The following is a 14,821-nucleotide window of genomic DNA, read 5'->3' on the forward strand; positions in this document are numbered from 1 at the left end:
ATTTACTGAAGCTACTGTTTAAAATGATGTATAATCTAAGGCTGATAGCATCTATGGTTTCACACATACATTCACCCTCTCTATACAGAGAAACATACTACATACAAAAACATTATCCTATCCTCTTTTCATCAGAAACAGTAACTATGAAGAAAAAGATCACTAGAGGTAGGTTAATGGAAAGAGGTAACCTTGGTAGGTAGGGACAGTGAGGAAAATGAGGAATAATATTGGTTAAAGGTGGGAGAAGAGTTAATTCAATGGTATCTTTAGGAAAATCTTAACTTATTTAGGATAGCAGGCCTCTCCCAAGGATTATTAATTCATTTATATTTCAAAGATAATTGTCACAATTTGCATCATCAATGGCTTATATTTTCACTCATTAACACATCTTTTGTTACTTCTCTCTAACGCACAGGAAAGTATTTGGGAGAAGAAAGTCATTATTTCTCAAGAAATATGGTATTCTTAGATTTCTATAAAATACGTGATTCAGGTTCAAAGCAAGTAATCAAATATTCTGAATTCCCCTCTTCCTAACAGTATAGGGCAAGAGTATTTGATAAAAGAACTGTGCTCGACACAGACTAAATTAGATGGACTTTGTTCCAAGTATACTAGGGTAGGGAATATAAGCCATGTGTAATTTAATTAACAGTGTCTTAATGTAGTGTCAGCTCATTACATCGGGATTCAACCAAATTATTTTAAAATTAATTTCATAATTGGAAGGAATTCATTTCAGTAATACCCTTTTCGTTGTATTTATATTCCTGGACAATTCAATTAAAAAGCATAAAGTGAGTAACATCTACTATTGAATTATCAGTAGTTGTATCAACCAAAATGGCTAGCCAGTAATATATCAATTTTTAAAATTATTTTGCAAAGTTCCCTATGAGCTTCATTCTACAAGATATTTGTTTTTGGTGTAAAAGTTTTATCATTCAAAATCTGTTAAAAATAGTTTGGGGTTGAGAGTACTTATCAAGGTGCCCAGGGGTATTCCCTCAGTACACTGATGAATACTCTCACTCCAAAATAACAAGTAATACTGAATTATTATAATACTTCCAGTTGTGACTACGGTATTATAATGTGCTCTGCTTAGCTGGCAGATATGATAAATGAAGCAGATTTTCCATGCAGTTAATTAGTATACCTATTGATTTTACAAATACCTGAAAATACCCTTCCCCTGGATAGCTGGATTGTTGTGCAATCCCCAAACCTGTTCCATTCAACTTAATTAAAAATGAAAAAGAGAAATTATTAAAACAACACAGTATATAATCCTGGGCTCTGCTGTTTCAATATTTTTACTAAAGACCTAGATTAAGGTATTGGATATTCCTATAAATCTTTCCTTTAATCCAGGAATACCAAATTTGCTGCAGCTAACATTTAAAAAGTGAATAGAAAGACACAAGTGCAGGATGGGTGAGTCCTGACTCAGAAGTAGTAGATGTGACAAGGATCCAAAGATTCTGGTAAGTCACACTGACATATTAAAAATATTAATGAACGAGAGTGAAATTACAGCAAAGGCTACAACATAATGAAGTCCCATGAGAGTATGTTTAGCTTGCAAAGCAGAAGCTAACAAAGGACAGAACAGCAGTCTTCATATAGCTAAAGGGTTGTTCTACAGAACTAGTTTTGTTCTCCATTAACGTGAGGGATGGACTACAATTAATGAGCTTAAACTACAGGTAAGGAGATTCAATTAGATATTGAAATGAATTACAGTTGCAAGAAAAAGTATGTGAACCCCTTGGGATTATGTGGAGTTTTGTATGAATTGGTCATAAAATGTGCTCTGAACTTCATCTAACTCACATTAGAAAAACACAGTCTGCTGAAAATAATACTACACAAACATTAGATGTTGCCATGGTTTAATTGCACATAACATGTAAACATTCACAGTGCAGGGAGGAAAAAGTATGTGAATCCTTGGTCTTAATAACTGGTTGACCCTCCTTTGGCAGCAATAACCTCAACCAAATGTTTCTTGTAGTTGCAGATCAGATCTGCACAACGATCTGGAGTAATTGTGGACCACTCCTTGTCACAAAACTATTTCAGTGTAGCAATATTCTTGGGATGTCTGGTGTGAATCACTCTCTTAAGGGCATGCCACAGCATTTCAATCGGGTTGAGGTCAGGATTCTGACTGGGCCACTCCAGAGGGCGTATTCTGTGCTGTTGAAGCCATTTTTGTGTTGACTTACTTGTATGCTTTGGGTCATTGTCCTGTTGCATCACCCATCCCTGCGGAGCTTCAGTTGGCAGACAGATGGTCGTATGTTTTCCTGCAAAATGTCTTGATAAACTCTGGAATTCATTTTCCCATCAATGACAACAATCCGTCCAGGCCCTGAGGCAGCAAAGCAGCCCCAAACCATGATGCTCCCTCCGCCATGTTTTACAGTGGGGATGAGGTTTTGATGTTGGTGTGCTGTGCCTTTTTTTCTCCACACATAGTATTGTGTGTTTTTCCCAAACAACTCAATTTTGGTTTCATCTGCCCACAGTATATTTTGCCAGTAGTGCTGTGGAACATCCAGGTGCTCTTTTGCAAACTTCAAACGTGCTGCAATATATTTTTTTTGGACAGCAATGGCTTCCTCTGTGGTGTCCTCCCATGTACTCCATTCTTGTTTAATGTTTTCCTTATTGTAGATGTGTCAACAAAAATGTTAGCATGTGCCAGAGATTTCTGTAGGTCTTTAGCTGACATTCTAAGATTCTTCTTTACCTCATAAAGCATTCTGCACTGTGCTCTTGCAGTCATTTTTACAGGATGACCACACCTAGGGAGAGTAGCAAGAGTGCTAAACTTTCTCCATTTGTAGACAGTCTGCCTTACCGTGGACACATGAACATCAAGGCTTTTGGAGATACTTTTGTAACCCTTTCCAGCTTCATGCAAGTCAACAATTGTTGATCATAGGTCTTCTGAGAGCTCTTTTCTGCGAGGCATGGTTCACATCAGAGAGTGCTTCTTGAAACCAGTAAACCCACAACAGGTGTGTTTTTTTAAAGGGCAGAACAGTTGTCAGCAACACATCCAATATCATCACACTGATTGGAGTCAAGGTTGACTCACTCCTGGCTCCAATTAGCTCTTGGAGACGTCATTAGGCTAGGGGCTCACATACTTTTTCCTCCCTGCACTGTGAATGTTTACATGTTATGTACAATTAAACCATGGCAACATCTAATGTTTGTGTATTATTTTCAGCAGACTGTGTTTGTCTATTGTTGTGACTTAGATGAAGTTCAGAGCACATTTTATGACCAATTCATGCAAAACTCCATGTAATCCCAAGGGCTTCACATACTTTTTCTTGCAACTGTATCTGACAGTAAAAATGGTCACCTAGTGGAGTAGGCTGCTCCATTAAGTAATATGTAGCTTTCACTATAGATTTTCAAATAGATAGATATATATTTGCCAAAAATGCTTTAGCAGATTGTGAATTCAAGCAGGGACTTAAGAGTAGATGACCTGAAAACAGACATGGGCTCAGATTTGGCCCATAGGACTGCCCCAGAGACGGCGAGGAACTGGCCTCCTCTGCCCCGCCGAGCCCTCCCCAGCACACATACAAGAGGTTTCGCAGACCACGCAGCATAGGTGGATCTGAGCACTGTGACCACTGGGTTGGCCCTCCAAGCAGCAGGCAGAGGAAGATGCAGAGGGGCAAAGGGAGGCAGTGATCTGGCTTGCCAGATGCACCGGGCAGCTGTCTGTCTGCCCATTTGCTCCGGCCCACCATCTGTCTTCGCTTGAGCAAGGCCGTTGCAGCTAGGATGAGTCAGGTGACCACATGGCTGACCCCACGGGGCCAAATTGCATGCCTCCCCCATGCCTCTGCATACTGCTGGTACCGCTGCAAGGCTCAGTCTTCGCCAACCAACCTCATCCTTCAGCTCCACCACAAACGTGGGACGAGCCTCCCTCCCCCCCAATGGCCCCAGCAAAAACGAAGTGCAGGGAGCCTCATCCCCAAAAAGCAGCCGGGGCTCCGGAGCCCATGCAGCACAGGTGGGTTCGAGCGCCATCACCACTGGCCCAGTCCATGCAGCAGGCAGAGGCAAAGGCATGGGGGGAGGCATGCAATCCGTTCTATACATGCCAGGAGGCTGCCTGCTCAATCTCAGCCATGAAGGCAGCACACAAGAAACAAAGGCACTTTGCATTCCCTCCTGAGCACTCGGCCCCCGCCATCCAACCTCATCCTCCAGGGAGCATGTCTCACTTCCAACAGCCCTGATGAACGGGAAAGGCGGGGAGCCCCTGTCCCCAAGAAGCAGCCCTGCACCCGTGCACCTCAGGGCCCCACAGCCAGACCACCCGTGCTCCTCCACCTGCCTCACTTCACAACGGCAGCACCAACAGCAGCAGCCCACTCCAGCAGCCATCTCTCCAGCAGGAGTCTCCTCCTCAGCCTCTTCAAAGTCCAGACAAGGAGTTTGAGCACAGCAGCAGCAGCAGCCTCAAGGAAGCAAGCACAGCCAGGTGCCCCCAGCACCTGCCTTGGTCCCATCCACTCTGCTGGAGACAGTGGCTCCTCCCAGTTCCACTCAGGCCACCACAGGCAATCAGCTGGCCACACCCACCCACCCACCCACAACTGCCCAAGCCATGCCCACTCAGCCCCCTGCAGGTAACCACAATCCTGATGCAGCCCTCTATGAAATCAAGTTTGACCCCGCTGACGTAGAGGCATCTTCCAATTCTACAGTGTGTGTGAGTGTGTGTGTGTATAAATATATGACACTGGCACAAATAAAAAGAAATAATCATAGCATACATGTTTACCCAAGCATTCAGTGAACTTCTTAGGGATTGCCTTACCATATCTTGTAGATTGAAAATTACTCTGGACCCAGCAGATGGCCCTTCAACACAAATTTCTGGAATTTCTTCACTTTCCCCAAGCCTTGTACAATAAAATTACAGTAACAAGAAATTATGATATTTATAAATACTCATATTTTAGAAGTACATATTTTGCCATTCCCCCCAAATGCCACATTTCTGTTATAGCTATTGTCATACTAATGAGTAAAATTAAAAATTAAATACATGTAAACCTGAACACACTTTAAGCAACTGTTCAAATATTTTTAAAAAACCTAAAAAGAAAGCATGTAGTTTAAAGGCACTGGCTCTTTTAATTATATTAGCATATATTTCAAATCACTGTTATCTCTATCGCTGGCAAAGTCAAGGAAAGTACCTCCAATGGGGCCTAACAGAAACCTCACCTTTTAACAAATTAAAAATAACATTAAACAGAAATAATTAAAGAGGACATGATGCAAAACAAAGGTTCATCATTATTTCTAATAAGCCTTTGGGCTCACAAGGGCTCAATGTGATGATATAAAACATTCTGGGCATGTAGCTTACTTTCTTGCGGTACATGACTTACAACTGGCCACAGTCTTCATAACAACTATTTTATAAGTTTTTTCATTACATATACTCAAAAATCAAAATATTATTGATCTACAAATGATCCCTATCCCATCTTACCTTGTTCTGTCCATTCTCTTCAGAGGTGGTCTTCCTGAAGTTGAAATACCTTTAGATCGACTATAGCTGGGTTTATATCCTAAGCCCCATTTATCTTTCAGAGATGCTGCCTGAGATGTACAAAACATATTCTCACATTTTAATCTGACAGTATTCTTGCATAATTCTGAAATTTGGCAAATAAAATACTAAGGATCACGCAAGACTAAATAGTTGCAATCCACAAACAAGCAGACTTAGATGTCTATGAACCTAACATAAAGCCCCAAGCAGTTATAAAAATAGTATATACTGTAAACAGGTTAGAGACTTGGGAGCTATAAACGAAATGCTGTGCAAGCAGACAGCAATTGATAGAATTAACTTTTTGCTTCTCGCCTTGAAATATTTTGCTACCTTTGAAAAGCCTTTAGAGGATGTTAGGAAGGATTGATGAAGAATTGATGGAGAAGGAGATTTCAAGTTAGATGGAAGTGGATTTAAATTCAACTTTGTTTTTTGAAAAATCCCAGTACTGAATGACATCCCACCAATATCTCTCTCTCAAAAAAAGTATCTTTAAATCTTGTTTTTGGCATATGTGACAATGTTCTATCTATTTTTAATACTATGAAAACAGAATTGATATGACTGAAAAGGAGCTTTAAAATTGCTCACCCTCATACTTGATCTGCGTAGCTTTTTACGCACATCTCGGCGAATGTCATTGACAGCTACTGATTCTAATTGTTGGTATCGTTGAATTTCTTGATTTATTGTTCCTTCACTTGCACCCAGTTTCCTAAAGACAAGATTGACAAATAAAATCCCACAATCAATCATTCAATAGCAATAATATTTGTTAAGAATGATGGCTTATTTGCTGAGGTCTTCTCTTCATCTTGAAAGGTGGCCATAAAGGAAAACAATTATGCAAAGCACTTTGGGTGACTTATTGCCAGGAAATGCAGTATATTTGCCAAAGTAAATTAAGGGATGTATAATGACCTGTGATTAGGGGCCGTTGATGCTCTCTGAGCTTGCATGTTTTCTTGCAGATGTTTCATTACCCTACTAACTAAGTAACATTATCCTTATTAGCACTGATGATGTTAGCTACTTAGGATAATGAAACGTCTACAAGAAAAAGGACGTTGGTGTTACCTGAACTTCTCTTTTCGGAGGGGAGGAGGGAGTGGTCACGTGTGGGTTTTATCTTAGCCTGATTGGTCCAAGACTGAGAGCAAAGTTATAAATACTGGTGCCTGTCCACTCCTGGCCCAGATTCTCGAAGATGAACGGTACAACTGAAATGACACAAACAACAACACAACAAACCCCGGGAACGCCCGGGCCCTCCCCTTGGCCCCAAACAACAGAACTCAGGGCGGGTCGTGACCACTCCCTCCTCCCCTCCGAAAAGAGACATTCAGGTAAGACCAACGTCCTTTTTCCAAACTCTCCGACCGAAGGACGCGTCCGCAGACGCGAAAGCATCCAGACGATAATGCCGGATGAAAGACGTCGGGAAAGCCCAAGTGGCCCACGACAGATGTCCTCAAACGAGGCCCTCGGGGCCCACGCCACCGTGGTCGCGGCACTCCTGGTAGAATGAGCCGTGATCCCCGACGGGGCCGTCCGACCCGAGGCCGTGTAAGCCTCCACGATGGCCTGACGCAGCCAACGGCCAATGGTAGCCGAAGACACCCTCGACCCCAGTGACCCTGGCTGGAAGGAGACAAACAGGGCCTCCAACCTACGGACCTCACCGGTCCGCCGGAGGTAGATCCGCAGAGCGCGGTGAACATCTAGCCGATGCCAGAGATGCTCCCTGTCATTGGAAGGGCCCAGGCAAAAGTCGGGCAGGACGATCTCCTGGGCCCTGTGAAAGGGAGTATTTACCTTCGGTACGAAGGCCAGGTCAAGGCGAAGGACCACCCTATCCTGATGAAAGTGACAGAGGTCATCACTGGAGGACAGGGCGCTTAGCTCAGAAATACGTAGGGCGGATGTAATCGCCACCAGGAATGCCACCTTCAGCGACAAGAAGTGTAAGTGAACTGAGCGAAGGGGCTCAAACGGGGCTCCCGTCAATGCCCTGAGGACCAGGGGAAGATCCCACATGGGGAACCTGTGAACAGGGGGAGGCCTGAGGTTAGCCGCCCCTTTCAGGAAAAGCTTGATCAGAGGTAACTGGAAAAGGGAAGAAGACCCCTCCCCCAGGACTGAAGACAGAGCCGCCACCTGGCGACGCAAGTTATTCTGCGAAAGCCCGTCCTCAAGACCTTTCTGAAGGAAATCCAAGACGTTGGGAATGGTGGCCCTATCGGGAGAAATGCCCCTAGGAGAGCACCATCGGACGAACGCCGCCCAGGTGGAGTTATAAATGCGGGTCGTCGACGGACGCCGAGCCGCCTTGATGGTGTGAATGACCCCGGAAGACAGATGAGCCTCCCTCAGAAGCCGCCGTTCAAGAGTCACGCGGTCAGCTGGAGCCACTAAGGCTCCAGGTGAACCAGAGCTCCCTGCAGCAAGACCACCTCCCCCTGCAGAATCCTCCACGGGGGAGCCACCAACAGCTGTACCAGGTCCACGAACCAGGGCCTCCTGGGCCAAAACGGGCCCCCCAGAATGACCAGGGCCCCCTGCGCCACCACTTTCCTGACGGTCCCCGGGATGAGGGGAATGGGAGGGAAGGCATAGAGAAGGCCCGGGGGCCACCGGCTCCTGAGGGCGTCCGTGCCCTTCGCCGACCTGGACTGGAAACAGGTGAAGAACCGTGGAAGCTGGGAGTTCTCGGGAGACGCAAACAGGTCCACCAGAGGAGACCCGAACCTTTGGCAGATCTTCCGGAACAGCGACGGGTGGAGTTGCCACTCGCCGTTGTCCAGAGTCGCTTGACTGAGCCAATCCGCTTGGACGTTGGAGAGTCCCGAGATGTGCTCCGACACCAGGGACTGCAGGTGTCTCTCCGCCCAGGACCCCAGCCGCAGAGCCTCCAGCCAGAGTGCCCGCGAGTGGGTCCCACCTTGATGATTGATGTGTGCCTTGGTGGCAACATTGTCCGTCAGGAGGAGCACATGACGCCCCTCCACCAAGGACCGGAAGTGATGCAGAGCTAGTCGCACAGCCTTCAGTTCCAGCCAATTTATGTTGTGGCGGAGGACCGAGGCCGTCCACCTGCCCTGCACCATCCGGGAGCCCACCAGGGGCCCCCACCCGAACAGACTTGCGTCCGTGGTGACGGTCACCCTGTCCGGCTCCCAGAAGCAGCAGCCTCGCTGAATGGCCAGGGAGAGCCACCACGCCAGAGAGGTGCAGACCCCCACCGGGAGACGGAGAGTCTGAAGAGAATTGCTCAGGCGTTCCCTCTGAAAGGGGATGAGTTCCCACTGAAGGGGCTGGAGATGAAGCCTGGCCCACGGAACAATCCCCATGCAAGAGACCATCTTGCCCAATAACTGTGACAGAGAGAGGATGGAAGTGGACCACCTTGCACGAACGCTCTCCGCCAGACGACGGAGGCTGACCTGCCGTTCTTGAGACAGACGCACCACCCCCCAACCTGGAATCTATGACTGTCCCCAGATGCAGAATGCGGGTGGAGGGAGAAAGATGACTCTTGGTGAAGTTCACCGAAAACCCCAGACCTTGAAGGCTCCGAATAGTGAGCCGAAGATCCGAGACGGCCTGATGAAGGGACCCTGCCTGAACCAAGACGTCATCTAGATAGCATTGGAGACGAACCGGCACAGACTGCAGATGAGCCGCCAGAGCTGCCAGAACCTTCGTGAAGGTCCGCGGGGCCGAGGTACTGGTAGTGGCGGGACCTGTGAGAGAACCTCAAGAACCGGCGATGAGCGGGCAGGATGGGAATGTGAAGATAGGCCTCCGTGAGGTCCACAGAGGCCAGGAAGTCCCCTTTCCTGATGCCCTGAAGGATAGACTTGAGGGATGACATTTTGAAGCGCCTGTACACCAGGAACTTGTTCAGGCGCTTGAGGTCTAGAATTGCCCTCCAGCCCCCCGTGCTCTTCGGAACCACGAAGAGATTGGAGTAGTGGCCCAGGCCTCATTCCCCTAAGGGAACCGCCTCCACCGCCCGAATTTCAAGGAGGTGGGCGATCGCCTGAACCATCAGGCGGTGGCGCTCCCGACTCCGAGGCGGAGGGAACGACCGGAAGAGGTTTGGAGGAGTGGAGAGAAATTCCAACCTGAGCCCGTGACGAACCGTGGCTCGGACCCAGGCGTCCGACGTGATCTCGTCCCACCGATCCGCATAGAGGGAGAGGCGGCCGCCGATGGGACGACTCGGGTTCGAGTCACTTCCCTCTGTGGTAGGGACGGCTGCCTCCCCCATGAAAGGGCCGCCGAGCCTGGCCCTGGAAGCAATTCCTGTCCTGAAAGGACTGTCCGGAGAATTGTCTATCAGTAGGGAAGGAAGAAAAGCGTTGGTTATAGCAATAATCAAAAGCCCTATACCGTTGCCTACGGAAAGGACGTGACTTAGCCTCGGCCTTCTTAGCCGTGGAAGGAAGGACCTTCTTCTTGTCCTTATCCTCTACCAGAATGGGAGTAAGGGCCTCCCCGAAAAGATTGGGCCCTTTAAAGGGGGCGGCCGCCAAATCCCATTTCGCCTTGTTGTCCATCTGCCAGTGACGCAACCAAAGAAGCCTACGGGAGGTGACAGAGGTGGCTAAGGCACTGGAAGCAAACTTGACCGTATCCAGGGTCGCATCAGCCGAGAACTGGCAGGCCGCCATGATCTTAAACAGATCCTGGTGGATCCGGTCGTCCTGGATAGGGATGCGCTCCTGAAGCTTCTTAAGCCACATGACAGTGGCACGGTTAAAGTAGGAAGCCGAGGCCGCAGACTTAATAGCCCACACCGTGGTGTTAAAATTCTTCCGCAAGGTAAGCTCTGCACGCTTATCCTCCGGCTTCATCTTATCCGCCGCGTCGCCCGACACCACCGGGGAGGAGGAGACTAGGGCAACCACCGGGGTGTCAATGGCTGGCAGCTGAATGGCCTGAGCAAAGGTCTGTTCTACGTTATAGTGCCGGCGGTCATTACTGCCAGGAGCCGAGAAGTTGGAGGGGCGACCCCACTGGTCAGTCAAAACCTCCAAAAACAGGGGAGGAGCAGGGATCTCCTCCTTGTTGGTGGCCGTAGCGGAAAACATGGCCATGTCAGGATCCCTAGGGGGGGCACTGAAGGGTCCCCGGTCCCAACCTTAGTGGTCTGCCGTGCCTTGTCCAAGATAATTTTAAACATGGCCGGCACAAAGAGGCCCTTGGAAGAAGGCTCACAGAAAGGGCTGTATTCTCATCATCCGAGAAGCCCATCTCCTGGGCAATCTCCCCCCCCCCAAGAATGAAGCCTCACTGACCATGGAAGGAGAGGAAGCTCGATACTGAACCCTGCCTAGCCCCCCATGCTTAGAAGAAAGGGAGCTCTTGTCTCGCTGGGCAATGCCCCGTGTAATGGCTGCAGAAATAAGTCTTTTAATTCCTTCAGGAAGATTATCCAGACCCTCCACATCCCCATAAACAGAACCAGGCCCCTGGGGAGCCAACCTCTGGGAGGAACAGGGGCCCCTGGACGTACCCTCCAGGGGATCACCTACAGGGGATGGAGAACGCCTCCTCGTAGAGTAGGCCCGAGACCTGCCAGGGGAGCTTGAGGAAGAAGCCGGGCTAAACCCCCTAGGGGAAGATCTGCTGGATACAGGTCCAAGGGGAGACCTGGACCTGTCCCGGGATGAAGGCCTGGCCGACAGGGCCTGCCTCTCCGCCCTCGCAAAGGTCTTTTCCAGTGCCCTATGCCGCCTGGCCTCCTCCCTAGTGGATGACCTAGAAGGGCGCCTGGTGACCAAGGATCCCTGGGGGGGGTGCACCCCACCCCACCTCCTGATCCAGGGCCTCCTCACCCCCAGTTGGGCCCACCACCTGGCCCTGGGGAATCTCCGCCCCCTCGTCCATAGCCAACTCATGTGTCCGACAAAGGGGCTGGAACACAGGCCTCGAAGTCCCACTGAAACCAGGGCCTATGGGTCTATGGGGAAACTCAGGCCCGAAGCCTCGTGCAAGGCCTCACCCCCAAGGTAGGCCAAAGTAGGCTCCGCGCACGTGGCGACCACCAAAATGGCCGCCGGAACCCCACACGCGGGCAAAAAGGCCAGCAAAGACACCAGCAGCTCAGCCGGGCTTCCAGGAGCCAGCGCCGCGCTGAATCGGGTCGGGGAGAGCCATGCGGCACTCAGGCACGCTCTCCTCACCCCCGCATGGCCCCCACAGCAATTTAAACGAAAAGCGGCGGAGCGGCAGCAGCCCGAGCCGATCACCTGTAAGGAGGGCGGCTCGCACGCTCCACGTGGCGCCAAAGCCGCTCCTGCCGCGCTGCTGCACAGAGAGCTGCTTGGGAAGCAGCTGAAGACCGGAGCTGGCACTCCCGTGCTCCCGGGGATAGGGCTGAGGCTCCTGGCCCGCGGGGGGAGACCAAAACGCCCCACAGGGCCCTCCCCCAGCCGCCCGAGGCAGAGATCTGTCCCTTGGGGCAGCAGCAGTAACAATTTGGAAGTTTGAAATTTTTAAAGTGCCCAATTAGCCAAATGGAAACCAGATCGCAAAAGGACTAAACAAAGGAAAAAAATTCCTACCTAAACACCTATCTAACAGTACTTGGACCAGACTGAGAGAATCTGGGCCAGGAGTGGACAGGCACCAGTATTTATAACTTTGCTCTCAGTCTTGGACCAATCAGGCTAAGATAAAACCCACACGTGACCACTCCCTCCTCCCACTCTGGAAAACAGCAAGCTCAGAGAGCACCAAGGACCCTTCATTTTAACCCTGAGCTACAAATATTCTCCTTTATTGGTGACCTGTAATTTTTTGCAGAGGGTATAAATTGAAAAAAGAATTCTGTCAGGCACCACTAATTAAAGCACAGGGTCTTCGGTTGAGCGACACCACAATCTCTGGAGAAAAAAACCAATAATATATTTAACAATTTCACTAGAATTAATGTTGGGCAACAGCCAAATACATTACTTTCTAAAATACACAGAATCTTTATCTTATTTTCTTAACTTAAGCTTATTTTAGCAGTGATATGTAGAGATTGGTTTTTAGACATTTTTTCCCAATCAAAACTTAGTTTTTGAAAAGCTAGAAATATGAAATAATTAACAAAAGTGTCATTAATGTACACTACCATTGGCACTCCAATAACAATTATGCTACTATACACCACATTGAAACTCACTAAACACTGGTGGGAAACTGTCATTTATAGTATGACCCTTGTGCATCCCATGGAATTAGCTACTCCCAAAAATGATTGGGGCTTGCACATGCAGATGTGGAACAAAGAGTCTAGCAAATTTTGACAGTGAGTTCACACTTTTCTAGGGGCACTGCACTGTGGGATTATGCGGGCAAAGCAGGAGTAGGTTTTGAAAGTATTCCCATTTCTTACACAGGTAAAGTTGGCACACTGTTAAGACTTGCTCAGAGTTCATGCAAGCAAAATGGGAGTCAGTTTTCACACCATTCCTACTTTGCCTATTGAACTCTGATTAGCTTTACAAGAAGATTGTAATTCCTCGATTTAAAACTGCTTAGGGAGGGGTCAAATCAAAGATTGAGAGCCTCTTAATTAAATCTTTATAAAATAAAAATAAACAATTTATTTTGATTGTAAAAGTTGTTTGGAAACAACATACTTACTTTAAGTCATCAATTACTTTAGCCTGTTCATTCAACTCCCTGATATCAACTAAGCGCTTCACATACTTTCTTCCTCTTTGCTCTCCAGGCTGAGTGTTAGATGATCCCTGCTTCCGATAGTCAGCATTCTCCTGTTTTAAAAATGAAAGCATTTACTTCATTGCTCACAAGCAGTTTTCATGACTAAGATGAAGTCAGAAGAAGTTTAGCACCACCAATCAAAATACATGCAGAATCAGTTTAAGAAGTCAGATGATTTTTGATTTGCCAATATCCATATATTCATCATTTGTTTAAAGAGATACTACACATGCTACATACATGTCCCCATGAGCAAGACCTGCCCACTTGTAAATGTGAACCGTTTGCATAAGATGTATAACTTGCTGTTGATCCCACCAGATATTCTACAGGAACAGAGTAACGTTGACTTTTGGGGCTCAAACCCAAGAGGTGATTTACAATCCGCTGCCCCAAAGTGAGTTTGCATATGTCTCCATATAAAGAACCACCATCTGATCTCTAAATGATAATAAATAGCAAAATTAATACTTCAGGAAATGAAATTTCCATTTTTCTTATTGTCTGCCCCTTCTCTGCCTGTACTATTTTTTAAAAACATCTTCGTTAAACTTTATTCAGATATTGCCTAAATATGCTAGTGTTATTCCCTAACTGCATGTTGTCAGTGTGACTTGCTTTCCGTCTCCTATGTTGTGATAAATGCTACTATTTGTCATAATTCAAAATGGTCAATCAATTTGAATTTATACTATTCTGGGTAATCAAACTGAGCTAATTTCAAATAACCTTGAGTTCACAATGTGCATCTTTCACCAAATAATTACTGCAAAACTGGTTCTGGAAATCCAGGGTACTTTAGATTTGTTTTCCTTAACTACCAATTCATATTTTGAAGTTAGTAATAATTTATAAGGTTTGTGAACGTATATGTACATTTAAGAATTCTATTTCGATAATGTAAGTTACCAGCAAGAAACCAAGTCCTTTGTTTTTTAGTTAACAAATATATCTTCAGCACTGCTAAATATAACAAGCACTTTAGTGATTAACACTATTCTGTGATAACATATATATAGAAGAAAAGGATACGACAACTAAAGTTTGCATAAGTATGCACCATTGCTGAGTTGCATAATATATTACTTGTTTTTATTGTCAACGTAATAAATGAATGAATGAAGGATTAGTTCACTGACCATGCTAACAGTGGGAGACATTGTATCAATTTCATCCTCATCAGATAGGTCAGCTATATTAATGGAGTTCAAATCAGCAATGTCATCTAAATCTTCTTCCCCTGTCAAAGTTGTGAGAGTATTTCCTAAAGCATTTAATCTTTTCCCAATGTTAGGATCCATGTGTACATCAATGCCACACATCTTCCACAGCACATTAAGAGTCCATGTTCCAGCACTGTTACTCTCTGTTTCAACAGAAATCAGGGAAAAATATTAAGATTATACTTTTCAAAAATTAAAGATTGGAGCATGCAAAACTAAGATAGGGTGTTGCATAAATCCTTTAAAGACAATT

At 46.7% G+C, this 14,821-nt stretch overlaps 1 protein-coding gene across 11 annotated transcripts in view; it reads right to left on the reverse strand.

The window, feature by feature from the left end:
- Positions 1-14,821, reverse strand: part of BLTP1 (bridge-like lipid transfer protein family member 1) — a 199,643-nt gene that overhangs the window by 36,745 nt on the left and 148,077 nt on the right. For 7 of the 11 annotated variants that reach the window (XM_087724418.1, XM_087724419.1, XM_087724421.1 and 4 more), the window contains 7 exons: positions 14,485-14,711; positions 13,586-13,786; positions 13,265-13,395; positions 6,212-6,335; positions 5,555-5,664; positions 4,871-4,955; positions 1,185-1,247 (listed from right to left, as the gene is read on the reverse strand). In XM_087724418.1, the coding sequence (XP_087580544.1) occupies positions 1,185-1,247; positions 4,871-4,955; positions 5,555-5,664; positions 6,212-6,335; positions 13,265-13,395; positions 13,586-13,786; positions 14,485-14,711 (941 nt within the window). The remainder of the gene's footprint in view (positions 1-1,184; positions 1,248-4,870; positions 4,956-5,554; positions 5,665-6,211; positions 6,336-13,264; positions 13,396-13,585; positions 13,787-14,484; positions 14,712-14,821) is intronic. The other 4 variants (XM_087724424.1, XM_087724420.1, XM_087724423.1 and 1 more) reach the window with 3 other exon arrangements.

Source organism: Thamnophis sirtalis, unplaced genomic scaffold (genome assembly GCF_051295495.1).
Source record: "Thamnophis sirtalis isolate CommonGarterSnake01/CBP01778 unplaced genomic scaffold, rThaSir2_p1.2 scaffold_10, whole genome shotgun sequence".
Taxonomy (NCBI): Eukaryota; Metazoa; Chordata; class Lepidosauria; order Squamata; family Natricidae; genus Thamnophis; species Thamnophis sirtalis.